This window comes from Chenopodium quinoa, unplaced genomic scaffold, assembly GCF_001683475.1.
Source record: "Chenopodium quinoa cultivar QQ74 unplaced genomic scaffold, ASM168347v1, whole genome shotgun sequence".
Lineage (NCBI taxonomy): Eukaryota > Viridiplantae > Streptophyta > Magnoliopsida > Caryophyllales > Amaranthaceae > Chenopodium > Chenopodium quinoa.
In genome coordinates, this window is record NW_018743920.1 from 6,871,443 (window position 1) to 6,888,924 (window position 17,482).

The following is a 17,482-nucleotide window of genomic DNA, read 5'->3' on the forward strand; positions in this document are numbered from 1 at the left end:
CAATGTTATGTTGATCTTTTGAGATGAGATTTACATGAATTCAATGTGCCAATACTCGTTTTTTTCAACACATTAACTAGCTTTTTAAGTAGTTTGGCTCACAAATTAAGTAATGGAGTTGAGTATGTGGGTATGTAGTATTATGTGCTCTTTAAAGTATTATGTAAATATGATAATTTTATTAGGCGTTGTACATATATATTGTGTCTTATTAGGCGGTGTAATTATATTAATCTAATTTCATGCCTATCGAATCTCATACTCTATCTTATAAAGACAAAATCAGTTAATACACTGGATAACCTCTGTTATATGCAAGTATTAGAAGTATTAATCCTCTAAACAACACTTTTGTTACTATAAATATGTTAAAACATTCATGACACAAATAAGACAACAAAATGTCTCTATTAGTCATTCTAGCTTAGATTATTTCTTATTCGAAATTATTGTTTCTTTATGTCACTATCCAACCCAAGTCATGATTTTTAGCGCTGTTATGAAAATCATGTCCTGGACAGTGACAAACACATGCAATGACGTTGATTATAAACCAGTTCCTCGATTCTCTAAAGTTTTTTTTAGAGTTGTTTTCAACCCTTAAAATTTACTTCTATAGGAATCTAAAGATGAATCCTTTTGCGTAGTGTAATTATCGTGCATTATAAACATTCTTAACCTGAGTAGATTTTTTTGGGTACAATTAGAATAGTAGATACATAAAGTTATAAGCTACATATGCTTTATATTTTTTTTTTATTGTTATTATTATTATTATTAATATTAGGCAAAAGCTAACAAACGCCCCAGAGGTGTTGGATAAGATAACTAAAAGTAGAAATATTATCTTGAAATAAACATTAATTACACCGTTCGACGTGTCATTTTAGCATGCAATCCCAAATTAATACTATTTTAAGAACTATTTTAAAGGGTTATCTAACACTCCAGGGGTGTTCGTTAGCAAGATCTTTATTATTATTATTATTATTATGATAATAGATAGATAAATGAATTAATCCATAATTAGATTAGTAAAATTCATCAAATTTGGTATCAAAGGCCCACATAATAACATAGGCTTAATAAATTAATAAAATGGGCTTAAGATGTCAAAAATCAAATACGGGTTAGAAAGTCGGTTTAGAGTATCTACTCCATCTCCATTCTTCGTTCAAATTGGTTTCTGCAACTAAAGCTTCGAAGCTCAAAAACACCTCATTTTCTCTCTCCTCTCATCGATCTCCGCCAATCTTCATCCGCGTTTCATCTTTCCGAGGTAAACCCTTTTGTTTGATTATTAATTTAAGCATTATTTTGTGGTATTGTTATCATTTCATCGTTTGTACTATGACCCACATGTAGTCATTGTGGGTCGCAGGACACACTATTTTTTTAATTTTTTATTCCTGATGTTATTTTCTTTTTTCCCCTTTAGATCTATTTCACGGTACTCCTTCCTCTCTCTCTCCTCCATTGAAGCATACTCGAAATTCTCCATTGAAGGGGCTTCTGCGCTTTCTCTCCTCCATTGAAGCAGTCTCTAAGGTTAGATGCTTCTTTTTCTTTAATCATCTAATATTAATTTTGACAATCTAGTGTTAATCGCGTAATTAATTGTCAGTATATTCTCAATTTAGGGTTCTTCGAAGTTGGATAATTGAACTATTGGTTATAGATACTCGAAGAATTTAACGTAATTCTTGGAGTCCAGTTTGATACTTGAGTCCATTTTGGTTGCTAATTTGTAATGTGTTGCAGGAGGGTGGTTTCGGTGGTGGTGCAGGGGGAGGGGGTGGCTGTCGGGGCTGGGCTGGGGAGTGGCTGTCGGGCTGGGTGGGGAATTGTTTAATTAATTTGCATGTTCAGTGAGGAAAATTAATTTGCAACATGTTTATTGAAGTTGAAATTGCTATTATTTTCGGCTTTGTTGAATTTGGATTTCTTTTCAAATTGATGTTCATTAATTCTGTTTTTGATTGTATGATATTTCTGTGATAGTTGGATTAATAGAAATGTTATGTATTTCCTTCGGCCCAAAATCAAAGGAATTGTGTTGAAATAACAAGCTTTTACATCTTTATCATGGTGCAAAGTAGTTTTCTTGTTGGTTATCATTGTGGGAAATTTGGATAAGTTAAACATTTAGATTGATTTATCTAATTCAACCTTTAACTTCAATTTCAGAATGAAAAGAAAAACAACTCGAGATATTTCAAGTTTTTTTACTAAAAAAGTGCCTACTCTAAATCCTCCTCCTCCACAAAATGATACTCCTCCTCCACAAAATGATCTACCTATCAATCAAAAGTATTATCCGCCACTGACTATAATTGTGAGCTAATTCAAGTTTTTTTTTTTTTTTTTTCAAATTATAGCTTTATGATGGTGTTTATTCCAAGTATTTGCTTCCAATTTTTTGATATTTTTATTGGGTTATGTTGCTTTTTGCTCAATTACTTTTGCAGTAATTTAGGGTTGAGTTTGATTTCTAGCCATATTTTGTTCTTCGTTAGGTTATGATTTCTAGGTATTTTTTCAATTTCGGGTTGATTATCAAAAGTTCTAAAGTGGGATTTATTTATTTGAGCATTTTGAATTTAGCAAATTTTAGGATACTTAGGTATTGAATTGGGAGATTGGTTTAGGCCATTGCAACGCGGAGATATTGTTGGAAATTATGAGATAGAAATCTTACTATTGCAAGAGGATGGCAGAGAAAAGAATCATGAAATAGCAACCAGTATATGCTGCTAGAAACTCCTTTGGCCCTTTTAAAAATGGCATCCATAGATGTTCACCCTTGGGTTTAAGCCGTTCAACACGTAGGTGCACCCGGGTGTAAGATGGATATGTTCTCAGACTTTATACTATGGAGTACTAATTTACAAGCTGGCTCAGTTAAAATGTCTACCTATGATGAAGAAGTCTGCTTTTCATGAGCCATTAGCTGATTGCAAATATCACTTTAGATAGACATCCTCTTCCTGTAGGACTGTAGGAAATCTATCGTTAAGTCATTAAGGTGAGAGAACTATCATGATAGTCTGTTACTTTTGGGGGTGGGGTGGGGTAGGGTGTTGAAGAGTGAGTTGCAGAGCTTAACACTTTGTTTGGATTGAAGGAAATGGTGGGAAGGGAAGGGAAGGAAAGGAAAATGGAGGGATAAGTTATTTTCATTTGGATAATAAATGAGGAAGGAAGGAAGAGAATTGGAGGGGAGAGAAATAGAGGGATCAAATTGTAAGAAATTGATCTCTCCTACAATGTAGAGATTTGGAAGAAAAACTCATCTTACTTCCCTCCTCTCCCTCTCTCTTCCCTCCCCTTCACCTCCCTCCCCTTCTTTTCTTTCCCATTTTTTTTTTTAATCCAAACACACTGTAAATAATAGAAACAAAGACTATATATTCAACTAGTGTTTAACACTATGTTTGGATAGAGAGAAATGGAGGGAAAAGAAGAGAAGAGAAAAAGAGGGATGCATCATCCTTTGTTTGGATATGTAATGCAAGGAGGGTAGGGGAAAGAAATGGAAGTATCCATTTTCCTCCCCCTTTTAATAAACTAAATCCCTCCATTGTTGGAGATTTTTAAGGAAAATGGAATGTCACCTTCTCCCTCCCATTACCTTCCTTTCCCTTCCCTCTTTTTCCTTCAAATCCCTTTCCCTTCTCTATTGTTATCTAAACATAGTGTTAGAGATTCAATAGCGGTAATGGTAAGTTGCGTCTTGGAGTGAACTTTAAATCTCGAGGACATCTTGACGGGGTTGTAAAGAGAGTAATATAGTTCCCCGTCAGACTGAAATCCCTGAATGTGCTTTAAAGTTCTAATTTACAAGCTAGCTCAGGTAGAATGTTTACCTATGATGAGGAAGGCTGCTTTCCATGAGCTAGTCAAAGCTCGAAGAGAAATCCTTTGAGCCATTAGCTGATTGCAGTAATCCCTTTAGATAGACATCCTCTTCCTGTAGGACCATGTGAGTTATCTATCATGAGTCTTAAGGCGAGAGAATTATCATGATAGTCTGTTACTTTGGGGGTGGGGACGTGGGGTGTTGTAGAGCGAGTTACAATGCTTAATTAATAGAAACGGAGACAATATTTTCAACTAATGACCTAATGTTTTAAAGGTTCAACAGCGGCAGTGGTAAGTTGTGTTACGGATTATTGTAATTCTTGAGGACACCTTGATGGGTTTTTAACGATAGTTATTTAGTTCCCTGTCAAACTGAATTCGCTTTGTATTTTTGGTTTAAGTGATCATTTCTTGTGGAAATAAATTGCAAGTCTTTCGTAGTTGTGCCGAAGGACTAATGTATTTTGGTTGTTCAACTTGTAAATCATGATTCGTGAACCTTCCCTCATCAATATATTGTAATGTTGCTGTTTCTGAAGGCTTGAAGCTTATGCAGGTGGTGGTGGAACTTATGTGAAAGGATCTATTTTGTTGTTCATTCGGGGTGATATTATGATTAGAATATGTTGTATTGTATCGTATGTTCTTCTATAGGTACATATAGTGTTTCTGATGTTTGTCTGAGATACTTGTGGTGTTGAATACTTGTGTTCCTGTGATTTTGTTCTTGTCCTTCAGAGTGTATTTTAAGTTCTGAAGCTGCTACCCTGCATTTAAATTTGTTGCTTCATATATCTGCTTAGCATTCATATATCACTCTGTAATTCACATCTACTCCGTATTCTATTAGAAGTGATGCTAGCATAATTTTTTCAAAAAGAGTATTTAGCTCTTAAAAATTGGAAACCTATACCTTTGTTGTCGAGAGGCCCTTTGTGATGAACATGATAAGTTTCAGCTTTAACTAAACCAATAGTTAAATGTTTGGTTTTGCTCTTCTTGTTAGTATGTACTTCATATACATCATATGCTTTTTTTTTTTTTTTTTTTTTTTAACAGCATCCCCAAATCTCTATCTTCCTATGATTAGTAGCTTCAGGTTTCAATTCTAATTTTGACATGTGGTTTTGGCAGAACTTTTTGAGATACTAAGGTCTTTGCAGAAGCCATGGCAAAGCATCATCCTGATCTTATCATGTGCCGGAAGCAGCCAGGCATTGCTATTGGACGGCTTTGTGAGAAGTGTGATGGAAAATGTGTGATTTGTGATTCATATGTTCGCCCATGCACACTTGTGCGAGTCTGCGATGAGTGCAATTACGGATCGTTTCAGGGTAGATGTGTGATCTGTGGAGGTGTCGGCATTTCAGATGCCTATTACTGCAAGGAATGTACTCAGCAGGAGAAGGATAGAGATGGGTGTCCTAAAATTGTCAATCTAGGAAGTGCCAAAACAGATCTGTTCTATGAACGGAAGAAATATGGTTTCAAGAAAAGATGATAAGAGGATGAATCACTTTGCTTCTACCAGAATGTCATTTAAGATTGGACTTGCAAGTTTGTATAATCAGTTTACTTTTGATACTTCTGGTATAAGTTGTAGTCACTATGTTACTATGCCTTACCCATCAAATTAGCTGACAAAACTTACGAATTTGTACGAGTGCTAGATATAATGCTGTTTTATATGCTGCTAGGAAAGCTTGGTTGATTAAGCCGCAAATTTTGCTCAGTTATGGAGTTAGATTTCGTCTACTTAGCCAATTTGGTTATGGGCATACATTATATATTGGTGTTGATTAGTGATCATTGATCCCGTTCCATTGCCAACCTTTTAACCTCGTAGGGAATTGGTAGTGTTATTTACTACGTATTAGATTAGGTACACGGACAAATTGATAAACATTGACATGATTGAATAGTCAAATCCTAGGTTGTTTTTATTCTAGATCTACGTACATAATTAAGTGTGAACTTTTTATAAACTATAGAGTACTGTATATAGCCAAAAACGATTGTATTTAATTGTATGTCTTATGTTTGTATTATCTGGTTACTTAAGAGAGCATAGTATTGAGTAAAAAATTACTACAAAACTTTTGACTTACCCATAAAATTAGCTGACTAAACTTAGAAAATAAACTTGTTTTAATTATGTTTCAAAATCTGTTATGTATGTATGAAAGCCGCAAACTTTGCTGCACTATAAAAATTCAACTCATCAGCTGCATGCACTTCCAATTTAATTGGTTTTTGTACGTCTTCAACTTAATGAAGATTCTGATTATTTATATAACTATACGTTTTGACTATATTTGCTCAACCTTCTACTTTTTCAAGGAAGATAATTTTGTTCTACTTCAACTTTACTTGAACTTTTATTATATCACAATTAAGTAATTAACACAAATACATAATATTTTATACTGTAACTCATATATATAACTGCCTACTAATCAAAATTTCAGAAGAGGTCGGTGGTAGACGACTATATACTATACTATATAGTATATAGCATCATGTTTATACAATTATACATTAATTAGTCTCATGCAAAGGGTGGCTTAAGGTGGAATTATTACTAAAATTTAATTGCAACAGAATGTTACATGTACGTATAAATAATGACAAATTGACAATACTCTTGTACTTGCCATTGATTGAAGTAAATGTATGTTGTACTCTTGTACAAGGTGTACTTGCATGTTGTCGAAATATTTTTATCAGTTAAGAGGAAATTGAATGAATTTATGAGTGAAATTAACGTCAGTAGGTATCTATAAAATTGATTTGATGAACATGTTGTGAAACTTTAATAACAGGGTTTTAAAAACACCCAACATTCTTTTTTTTTTTTTTTTTTCGTTCTCTTCGGTATAGAATATTCATCTTTCAAATAACGTACGAAGTTTTAACCGTAAATTAAACAAAATATACGAAGTAGCTAGTTATTCAATGCAAACCTTAACCTTCTAGCAATTTGAACACAAGCAAAGAATCGAGTATGAATAATCCTTACTTTTGGACTAACATGTTATGTCAACATATAAGTGAGAATAATGTGAAATCAGTGATATGGCATTAATTAACCTATTATCTTTTGAACTAAAACATGTTAACAAAGTCATAATCGAATTTAATTAAAAAGTATCATATGACTTTGTTGTACCCCCATTTGAAACCTTTGTACAAGTGGGGTTTTAAAAATAAAAATAAAATTGCAAGCAAAAACCAAAGAACTCAAAAATGAATGCTAAATAGTTCACATTGTCAACAACCTACTTAACATACGCATACAATCTATTCTCTTCAATGAATACAATTTCATCACGTATAGAATAAAGTCAACTTTTGATTTTGTTAGAATATTATTTCATGTGCTAACGCTTTAATCACAATTGTTCTATCTATATTAAACTTCTCACTAGTATTCTTTGATGATAATTAATTAAATATACTTCTAAACCACCTTTAAGTCTATTACTGTAAGTATGTAATAAGTAGGGTGTTCATCATAAAACTAAGGGAACCTTACAAATAATTAAGGTATTCTCGATAATTCAGGTGTATCATTTGTTTATACTACTCTTGAATTACAACTTAATTATTAGGAAATTTTAGAAAATAACACCTGAAAAAAACCCAAATTTTAATTATAACACCACAAAAAAAAAAAAAAACTTTTATTGTAGCACCACAAAAAAAACCAAAAAATTGGTTTCACCACCACTTAATTTTGTCATCCAAAAAACGGTTAAGTGAGCCCCACACGGCACACGTGTCAATCATTTATTGGATAAAAAAAATTAAAAAAAAGAAAAATAAAAAAAAACAAAAAAAACCCTAAAATGCTACCCAGCCACCACCGCTGGTGCGTTTCCAACGTACCACCGTCACCCATACCCAGCTCCTGACCGCCGAAATCGTCGAACCCCAACCACCCATACCCAGCCCACACCATCTCCGAACCCATCCTAACCCCAACCTAAACCAGCCGAAACAGGCTGAAACAGCAGCCCACACCCCCACCCCCACCACCGTCGCCGAATTCCTCTGCCCTACCCAAAACCATCGTCGAACCGCCAAAACCCCAACCTACACCCATACCCGAACCCACAAAACACCCTACTGCTCTCACCCTCACCCTCACCTGGACCCAAACCCGTACCCAGAAACCAAATCGGGGTTGATGGTGGTGATGGTGATTGAAGCGAAGTTTAGGTTGGTGGTGATGGTGGCTGTTTAGTGATTGTGGGTGGCGAATTGGTGATTACGGGTGGCGAATTGGTGATGAGGTGGAGATGGGTGTTGCAACTGACGGTTTAGGCTGGTGGTGATGGTGGTTGTTTGGTGTTGTAGGCTGTGTGTACGGGTGTTGTTGGCTGTGATTGTGGGTGGCAAATTAGTAATTGCGGCGGTGTGTTGCTGCAGTGCAGGGGCGGCTGGCCGGCGGGAGGAGCGGTGTGGGTTTTCCAGTGGAGAGGGGAATGGGGTTGTTGGTTCCGGTGGCCGGTGGGCAGTGGGGATGGGGTGGTAATGGAAGGAGGGTGGGGTTGGGTTTTCTGATTTTTTTTTCATTTTTTTATCCAATAAATAATTGACACGTGTACAGTGTGGGGCCCACTAAAGGTTTTTTGGATGGAAAAGTTAAATGGTGGTGAAACCAATTTTTTGGTTTTTTGGTTTTATAATAAAAGTTTTTTTTTTTTTTTTTTTTTTGTGTAGTGTTATAATTAAAATTTGGGTTTTTTTTTCGGGTGTTATTTTCTAAAATTTCCTATACTACGTAATTCACAATTTATTCAAAACGATTTATATGTATTTATGGAATATTTTCTTACGTACATACCGACCCGAGAATATTCACTAAATTGAAATAATTAAGGTTTGACGCCTATAGAATAAGCTTGTATAATGTGTTTAGAAGAAGCATCTCCTTGAAAATTAAAGGAGACAAAAAGATTGTGACAACTATAGCAAAAAGATATGTTCAGACTAAGATCCTCAACCTATAACTCAAATTCAATAATATTTAGACCGACTTTTATTTGATTAATTTATAATTATATTGATAGTCAACTAGTTAATGATCTTAATAATGGTCATAAATCATGAGGAGAACTCCATCTGTCTTCATGGTTTGATTAAGATCAGAAATTTATTTGTGGCTAACTTTATTTATAACCTTAGATCATAATGTAAATTAGAAACCTAGTGATCTATTATTTGCCTTAATTCTGTCTTTAATTTGACGTCAAACAATTTGCGCTGACTAATATTATTATACATAATACATGTAGACGATGGAACTATATAGTGATTAATTATGTGGTGTATATATAGACAGTGGCGGACCCAGGAATTTCCGACTGGTGAGTCACAATCGATAATCAAGTATCTAAAAAAAAAAATTTACCGAACAACCAAATAATAGTACTAAAAAATACATCCAAATATTCAAAACAGTACAAAATACAACCAAATGTATGTGGAAGATTAGCAAATTCATGTTCACAATCGATAATCAAGTATCCTCTTTCCTGGATCTTGTGGAAGATTAGCAAATTCATGTTCACTTAATCTTTCACCAAAGATTGGGGCATTAGGAGAACATTGGCCTTGTTCATTTTGAGGGGAATTTTGAGTGGAATAATTAGATGGAGATGAATGTTGTTCACTTTCTTGAGGTGGACATATAGTTTGTTCACTCTGTTGAGGTGGAGATATAGTTTGTTCATTTTGTGTGGGATGTGGAAGAGAAGTTGAAGTAGGATTCTTTTTAGCAAAGAAGCTAGTAATGTTTTGCAGTTCATTTGGAGTGCGTTTTCTCTTCATTCTGAAATTTGAATAAATAATCAACTAAAGCAAGCAAAATTCCCCAGAAAAATTATTTACAAAGATCATTTTACCAAACAAACCACAATTCACATAATCACATATTCACATGGTCAAAAAGGTTCAAACTTCATCTAAAACCCAACAACATTATTACATTAAGGTCATTACTCATTAACAAAAGGTTCAAAGTTTACCAAACAAACAAGTGATTGAAGACTTGAAGTGAACAACTAACAAATCAACCAAAGTTTAATAGAATTAACTAATTAGACTTGATTAAATTGAAGATTAGAATTTTAAACTAAAAATTAGAAATCAACTTACTAGCAAAATGAGAATAGGAGATTAGACTTTAGAAGAAGCGACGAAGCGAAGAGCGGTGAGCGCAGAGCACGCTCTCGACTCTCGAGCAGTGGAGCAGGGCAGCAGGCGACTGCCGACTAGGCGAGCAGCAGGCCAGCAGGCAGTATCACAGCTTGAACAATTAACAAATTCACCATTTCACAGCTTGAAATCACAAGCTCACAGGGCAGCAGGCCAGCATCACAGCATCACAGCTTGAACAAGTATGTAAAGTGTCAATTGTCAAACATTTCACAAATTCACCATTCAGAATTTCATTGAACAATTCACAAAATCACAACAATTAGGGATTATTGAAATTGAGTTGATTATTGAACAATTGAGTTGATTATTGAACAATTAGGGATTTAGGGTTCAAAGAATCAAATTTAGTATTACTAATTCATAACTAACAAGTAATATCAATTATCAACAATTAAACAAATTTAGATGAAGACTAAGTTAATTAATTAATTTATGCGAAGAGGAACTGAGGAAGACGAAGAGGAACTAAAGTGTCAAACATTTCACAAATTCACCATTCAGAATTTCATTGAACAATTCACAAAATCACAACAATATATAACAAAATTAACAATTAACAATAATCAGTACTCAGTAGGCGTCTAGGCAGCGTCTAGGGCCACTGGGCGTCTAGCGATTAGCGAAGCAATCAAGCAATTATCAAGACAATCAAGTTATCAAGTTATCAACAATTAAACAAATTTAGATGAAGACTAACTGAGGAAGACGAAGAGGAAGACTAACCTCACCTGAATTTATGCGAAGAGGAAGACGAAGGGTCGAAGGCACGAACTGCGAGTCTGCGAAGAGGAACTGACTAACTGAGGAGTGAGGAAGATGCTTACTTGCGAAGTTGCGAGTTGCGAACTGCGAAGAGGAGGACTGGAGGAGGCGATTATGGAGGTGAATAGGTGATTGATGATGGCGAAGGATTGAAGCCTTGAAGGGAATTAGGGAAGAGGCGAATTGGCTAGGGCATGAAGGATTGAAGGCCATGAACTGAAATACTGAATTCGTGAATTTGGGAAAACTGATTTTTTTTTTTTTTTTTTTTTTTTTTAAAAATTAACTTAAAATTTTTTTTTGGGCCTGGTGAGTCACTTGACCCACCAGGTCTAAGCCCAAGTCCGCCACTGTATATAGAGAGCATATATTAGCTAGACAGGTTTAATTATTTGTGCTAAGTTGAGGAGGAACTAACACTAATATATAGTATCATAATTAAGCTTAGGTACACGATAGTAGCTAGACTAAAAATGTCTCTCGTCCTTGTCATGTATAAATTAAAAAATGATAAATGTAGCTCTTAATTCCCTTAAGGTTGTATATAATGAGTTGACAACGAAAATGTTCAGCGTAAAATAAACATGATTTAACTCAACATCTAATTTTGTCATACATTTTTGTATTAGTATATATTAGTGAAGCATTTTCCTTTATATATATATATATATATATATATATATATATATATATATATATTCTATGCACAAATGCAATCATAGGGTTACTACATACATCGGATAAGGATAAAATTGAAATATGTTTTAAATTAAGAATATTTATGAAATAAAGTAGTCAACTAAAAAATTTTAAATAATCTAATTTAATAATTATTCCAAAGTGGACCCAAAGCAATGCCTTCATCAACTTTTTCTAAAAGTATAGGTAATACTTTCAACATATTTTTCTGATAAAATCAATTAGTCATTAGGGCAATGGTGATTGGGGCTGCACTTGGTAGGGAAGACCGCGTATTCGATCTCCTACAACAATAATTGGGAGGGGATTGGAACCTAACCACCCAAAACTGATATGAAACCGAATTTGCTCAAAAGGTGAATCGGGTGAAACAAAAAAAAAAAAAAAAAAAAAATCTGATAAATACTTCATCTCATAAAATAATAAATGTGTAATTCATTGATAATTATTAGCTAAAATCTTCATTGCTTTTTCTTGATCTTTTGTTGGACGGACCTAAGCCGTCCTAAAGTGCATACTATTCCACAAAAAAAAAAAAAAAAAAAAAAAAAGCCCCTAAAGTGCATTATATGACTTTAAATAAATGTTGAATCAAGAGAAGATTATGTCTATGTTCATGGAACTAATGCAATCATATTTGAGATATGAATTTAATTTTTTAATTCTCTATGTCAGGTCCCAAGGGTGTAGCAAAAAATGTGGACAGATATATATGTAATATGTTGGGCATGTTATAATTAACACTCGAAATTAGTTTTTTTTTTTTTTTTTTTTTTGAAACATCGAAATTGGTAATTATCAAACCAGTTATTGAAGATCATTTATATTCCACTCTGAGGTCTAATAATATAGGTTATTTACTTCAAAATAAAAATAAACACATATTTTTCCTTACGGAGACTAGACAAATAAACATTCAACACATTTAAGATCATTAAATTAGATCAATTTGAAAAATTGCATCACTTACATTTCGCTATTTTTTATTCTAGTTGGTAATAATAAGAAAAGTGTATCATCGAAACCAAATAGGTCAAATCAATACTTACGCACTAAAAGGGATTGATCCCTCAATTTTTCAATTTCGAATCATGAATTACACATTTTACTTTGTTAGACCAAGGATGTACGAGTACATACTATCAATAGTTAATACACAAATATTTTCGACTAAACTGACCATAATTTTAAGATAATATTACGTATATTCAATCTCTCTTTATGTATCACGTACTATTTTTATTAGTGTAGGAGTATTGTTAGAAAAATATCCTCTTGAAGGAAAAGGAAATGGGAGCAACCTATTGAGGCGTTGACTTTGAAGCTTCAACAGAGTACCAACTACTAAAAGCTAAAAATCTAAAAAAGGAAAAGATAAAAAAAAAAGAGTAAAAACAAAATAAGAAGAAAAAAAGCGTTGACAAATGTGAAAGAAAAGAGATCCAACGGCTGAGATTGTTCAGCGTAAGCTCGGATCCCAAACGTGTCATGCACTTAAAAAATTAACAACTTGAGCTAAACGTCAACGTAAACCTGTACTACTAATACCTCTACTGCCGTTGTCTGATTTATTCACTTATTTATTTTCAACAAATAATTATAACTAACAAAAATAAAATGAAGGTTGAATTTGCAACAAAGTTGTTGTTTCTATTGTTCTTGGTTTCTACCCTTCTTTGTGCTTCTGCTCGTCCCTCTTTCTTCCTCTCAGGTAATTTGTTTTATTTTCTTACTAGTTTTTCCTTTTCGGGTTAGTTATAATAATAAAATCGAGCTATGAGATATTTAGATGAAATTGGGATTCTCTTTAGTATCTAAGCTAGACGGTTCATATATAGGATGGAGTAAAATTCGAAGATATCCATAATCATCGTTGCAAAATGCAAACAACCTTATAGCGAGCCCTATTTTCTTTGTGGTTTCTTTGTTAGCCTCGATCATGGGCTACTTTGTAATTTTGCATGCATGCCATCCACTTTTTATTTATTTGATAATTTCATATAATGTACATGTTAAATATATGTAATATCACATATATTGTATTATATATACTACGTATAATTTTTCATTATAAAGTAATTATTACTAGGAAGTCACTTACAGAAAACTTAGGCTAAAAGTTGGCTAAAATTTAAAAATTGAAAAGATAGATTCTAAACGTTAAAGGTTGTTATGTATAATAAAAGCTGGATTACATATTAGTTGATTATATGCATTTAAAAATTTGATGAAATTAGTTATTGAAGTAAAATAGCTGATAAATCTGATTGTTTATAGAGTGCATATTAATTGTAACTATATGTCAAATTGTTAATTTGTCCAATAAAACTATTATCTTTACTAATAGGCTAAAAAGGGAAATGATTGATAAATATATACGTCATATACAAAGTATGTGAAGTCCCTAGTGTGTTGATTGGTATAAGTAGATTTTTTTGTTTTTGTTTTTTTTTTTTTTTTAACTCAACATTTTTGTATCTTTACTCCTTATATATAGATTGCTCAATTTAGCTTAGGTAGCAAAGTTAAATATAACAACAATTTTAGCAAGTTGAATTTCTTATTACAAGAGGAAGTAGTTTATCATTTCATCTCAATTTCTGCAAATTATCTCTGTTTGTAGCAAGAGAAAACATTTTGGTTGACCTATCATATAAGCTAATTAGTAATTACAGTATGTAGTTGCTTTTCAAATTCCAACTCATCATTTCCCTTATTATATATTCTTCAAAACTAATACGAGTAGCAATATTTTTAAGGCCAAAATATCAAATAATGTAAACTTAGGTCTCTTTCTTAATTTATAAATAATTCATATGCATGAGCTTAAATATAGGCTTTTAAGAGAGAAGAAATAAACTAGGGTTTATTAATTTAATTCCAAGATGTTGATCTATAATCTACATTATGATCACGAGAGTATTATTGAAGGTGCATTAAATGCATAGAATAATTCAACATCCTAGTATATTCATTAAACCGCTAATTATACAAAATAAAAAAATCTCTAATATACATACTAATATAGTGAGTATTTTTAAATATAAAAGTGAAGTTTATATGATAATATTTGATGTATAAAAACAAACACCGTCACTTTGATTAAGTGGTCAGCTGAATTTAAGGGGGCTAAAAGACAAGTTTGGTTCATATGGAAATGCAATGCATCGTAACAAATTCACAGTTCCAATGTAGCATGTAGGAATCTTGTTCTAGACGTTCTCGTGTGTCAATTTCACATTATATTGGGTTAGCTAGATATCAAATTGTTTGGTCATGTTTACCTCGGCCCAAGGACTTTTTTTTTTTTTTTTTTTTTTTTTTTACAAAAAGAAAAAGAGTTTTATTAATAAAAGATAGTCAAACGGCCTGTATTTATAAATAATTTCTAGGAAATTTAAAATTTCAACACAAGTACAAATTATCTTAAAACTAGTTATCTCATAAATTCGTTCAAAGATTGTCTTAGTAAAAAACTTCATCCAAGGACTTGACTTTTTTTTAATTTTTGGAAACCCCTTAACCATTTTAGATTTTATACTGATGTGAAGTTGAAACTAACTAACAAATTAAGTATTTTGTATGTTAGTTAGCCCTTTTTTTTTTCTAAACATATGTTAGTTGAACCCGATAAGAAGATAAGGTTTCATTTTTTTTTTGAATGAAGATAAGGTTTCATTTAGTTATTTGGTATAATTAATTGTTTGATATGAGGAGTTAATAATTTTCAAATAATATTTATGACTAATAAGAAAAGAAGGCAAAGATAGATTAAATAAAGGAAAATGCTATACATAGTAATTAGGGTTACATATAAGCATTAAATACACATTAGAAAATCGTATAAATTTCGGAAATAATAAAAACATAAACACTAATTACACTTATTTACGCGTGTTTTTGTCATGAATTCCTAATTTTATACAATTTTCAAGAGTACATTACCTTTAAATACTCCCTCCGTCCTTTATTGATAGTCCCTTATGGCCAATTTTAAGTCCCAAAATAATAGTCTCATTTGCTTTTTTTAAGTACCATTAATATTAATTTTTTACCAAAATTCCCTCCAATTTGCAACAATATTTGTGCAAATTTAACTTTCCCATATAAATTTTGTTTTTCCATGTACTTTATTACTTTCTCTCTCTACTTTTTGCATACCGAATGTAAATTTACCTTTTCAATGTACTTTTACTACTTATTTATGTTTATTTATTCCCGTAAAAATTGCCTATAAGGGACTATTATTAAGGGACGGAGGGAGTAAATATTCTAAATTCCTTCACTTTATATTCAAAGTAATACTCCGTATTTCAATTTAAGTCCATTTCATTCATTAGCAAATTTAATGTTATTTAAGATACATGACAAACAATTATGGAGTACAGTATAACAATATATAACGCTTAGATCCTTAAGTTTCAGTACCTCATTATTTTTATGAGGATCTTGCTAATGAATGCCCCCGGGGGTTAGATAAGCATTTAAAATAGAGGGAGCCCCAGTTTCTCATAGTGAGAAACAAAATTTGTTTCTCACATAACATTTTTGTAAATAAACCAACAACTTTATTCAATTGTGGAGCCCACAATAATGAAAAAGTTGTTGATTTATTCACGAAAATGCCCCCATGAGAAACAAATTTCGTTTCTCACTATGAGAAATAGGGAATTCCCTTTAAAATACTTCCTAAAGTGGTATTAATTTGGGAATGCATGCAAAAATCACACGTCAATCGGTATAATTAATATTCATTTTAATTTTATATTTCTATTTTTAATTGTCTTATCCAACGGCCTTAAAACATTCGTTAGTTTTTTCATTTAAAGAGCATATTTTCACGCATATAAATATTATAGGATAATTTATGATTTCGAATGTTGCATACTCTGTGATAAGCTACTCCGTACATAGCATCTTTATAAATATTGTGTTTAAGAATGAACATTTAAATTAATTAACTCTATGTTAATGTTGAATGAACAGAAGAACAAGGGGTAGAAGCAAAGCCAAGAATGTTGAGGACATTTTTCTTAAATGATTATGATAAGCCATCGGCCAACCGTATGCATGATCCGGGCAACCGTATGGGCGGTCACGGTGGTGGCGGACGACACTAATTAAATTTTTGATTCATTAATTTGATTCCTTTTCATCTTAATTAATTAATTAAGCCTGTTAATTTTGTTTTGTTTATTTGTTTGCTTAATTAAGTATGTACGTACGTATCTCGTTGACTTAATAATTGTAATCTCATAATTGTACATGCATGACGTGATGTACCAGTGAGCAGTGACAGTTATGTTGCAGAGAATTTAACAAATTTTATTTGCAAATAATAATATACACTGATCAAACTTAGCTTGCAGCATGCATGGATTTTGCATTTGATCATGTATTACTATGTTACTTGTAAGGCTTATGTAATAAACAAGATGGAATGGATCCTTTATTGTCTTATGCGAGGAAATAAAATCGATTTCGTCCCTTTTATTGTCTATGACCTCTATGTTGCGTGACACTTTTCTTTGCTCAATTGTTTCGTTCCTCTAATTCTCTTCACTGTACAATGTATTATACGCTGTATTTATATACAATAGAAGATTTGATGATTCTATGAAGAAATTTAATTCTAATTATGTTGATTATAACTATGACTAATTATAAATTGTAAAAGTTCCGGATAGTATGTGAATGAACCAAAATAATCCATGATCTTGGAGATTACCTAGATTGGATAATTTGGACAGGCAATCCAAAATATCAAAATCACAATGCAAGGTATAAAATCAAAAGGATTCAAAACGACCAAAAAAAAAAAAGAAAAAGAAAAAAAAAGGGCTAAGGCCAGCTGCTGGGACATCTAGATAGCCGCCACCTATTACATCAGCCGCTAAGTCATTCCATAATTTGTGGAAAATTAAAAAAATCCAAG

At 32.5% G+C, this 17,482-nt stretch overlaps 1 protein-coding gene and 1 long non-coding RNA gene across 2 annotated transcripts; both read left to right on the plus strand.

Moving 5' to 3' along the window:
- The first annotated feature begins 1,109 nt into the window (after nt 1-1,109).
- Nucleotides 1,110-5,646, plus strand: LOC110688243 (PHD finger-like domain-containing protein 5B). The gene is made up of 3 exons (XM_021864965.1): nt 1,110-1,279; nt 1,439-1,548; nt 4,996-5,646. Exon 3 carries the CDS (start codon nt 5,030-5,032, stop codon nt 5,360-5,362), a length of 333 nt encoding a protein of 110 aa, XP_021720657.1. The 5' UTR covers nt 1,110-1,279; nt 1,439-1,548; nt 4,996-5,029; the 3' UTR covers nt 5,363-5,646.
- A 7,159-nt stretch (nt 5,647-12,805) lies between these two features.
- Nucleotides 12,806-17,047, plus strand: LOC110687633. The gene is made up of 2 exons (XR_002504457.1): nt 12,806-13,258; nt 16,534-17,047. It is a non-coding gene; the product is annotated as an uncharacterized LOC110687633 (long non-coding RNA).
- Nucleotides 17,048-17,482: the final 435 nt, after the last annotated feature.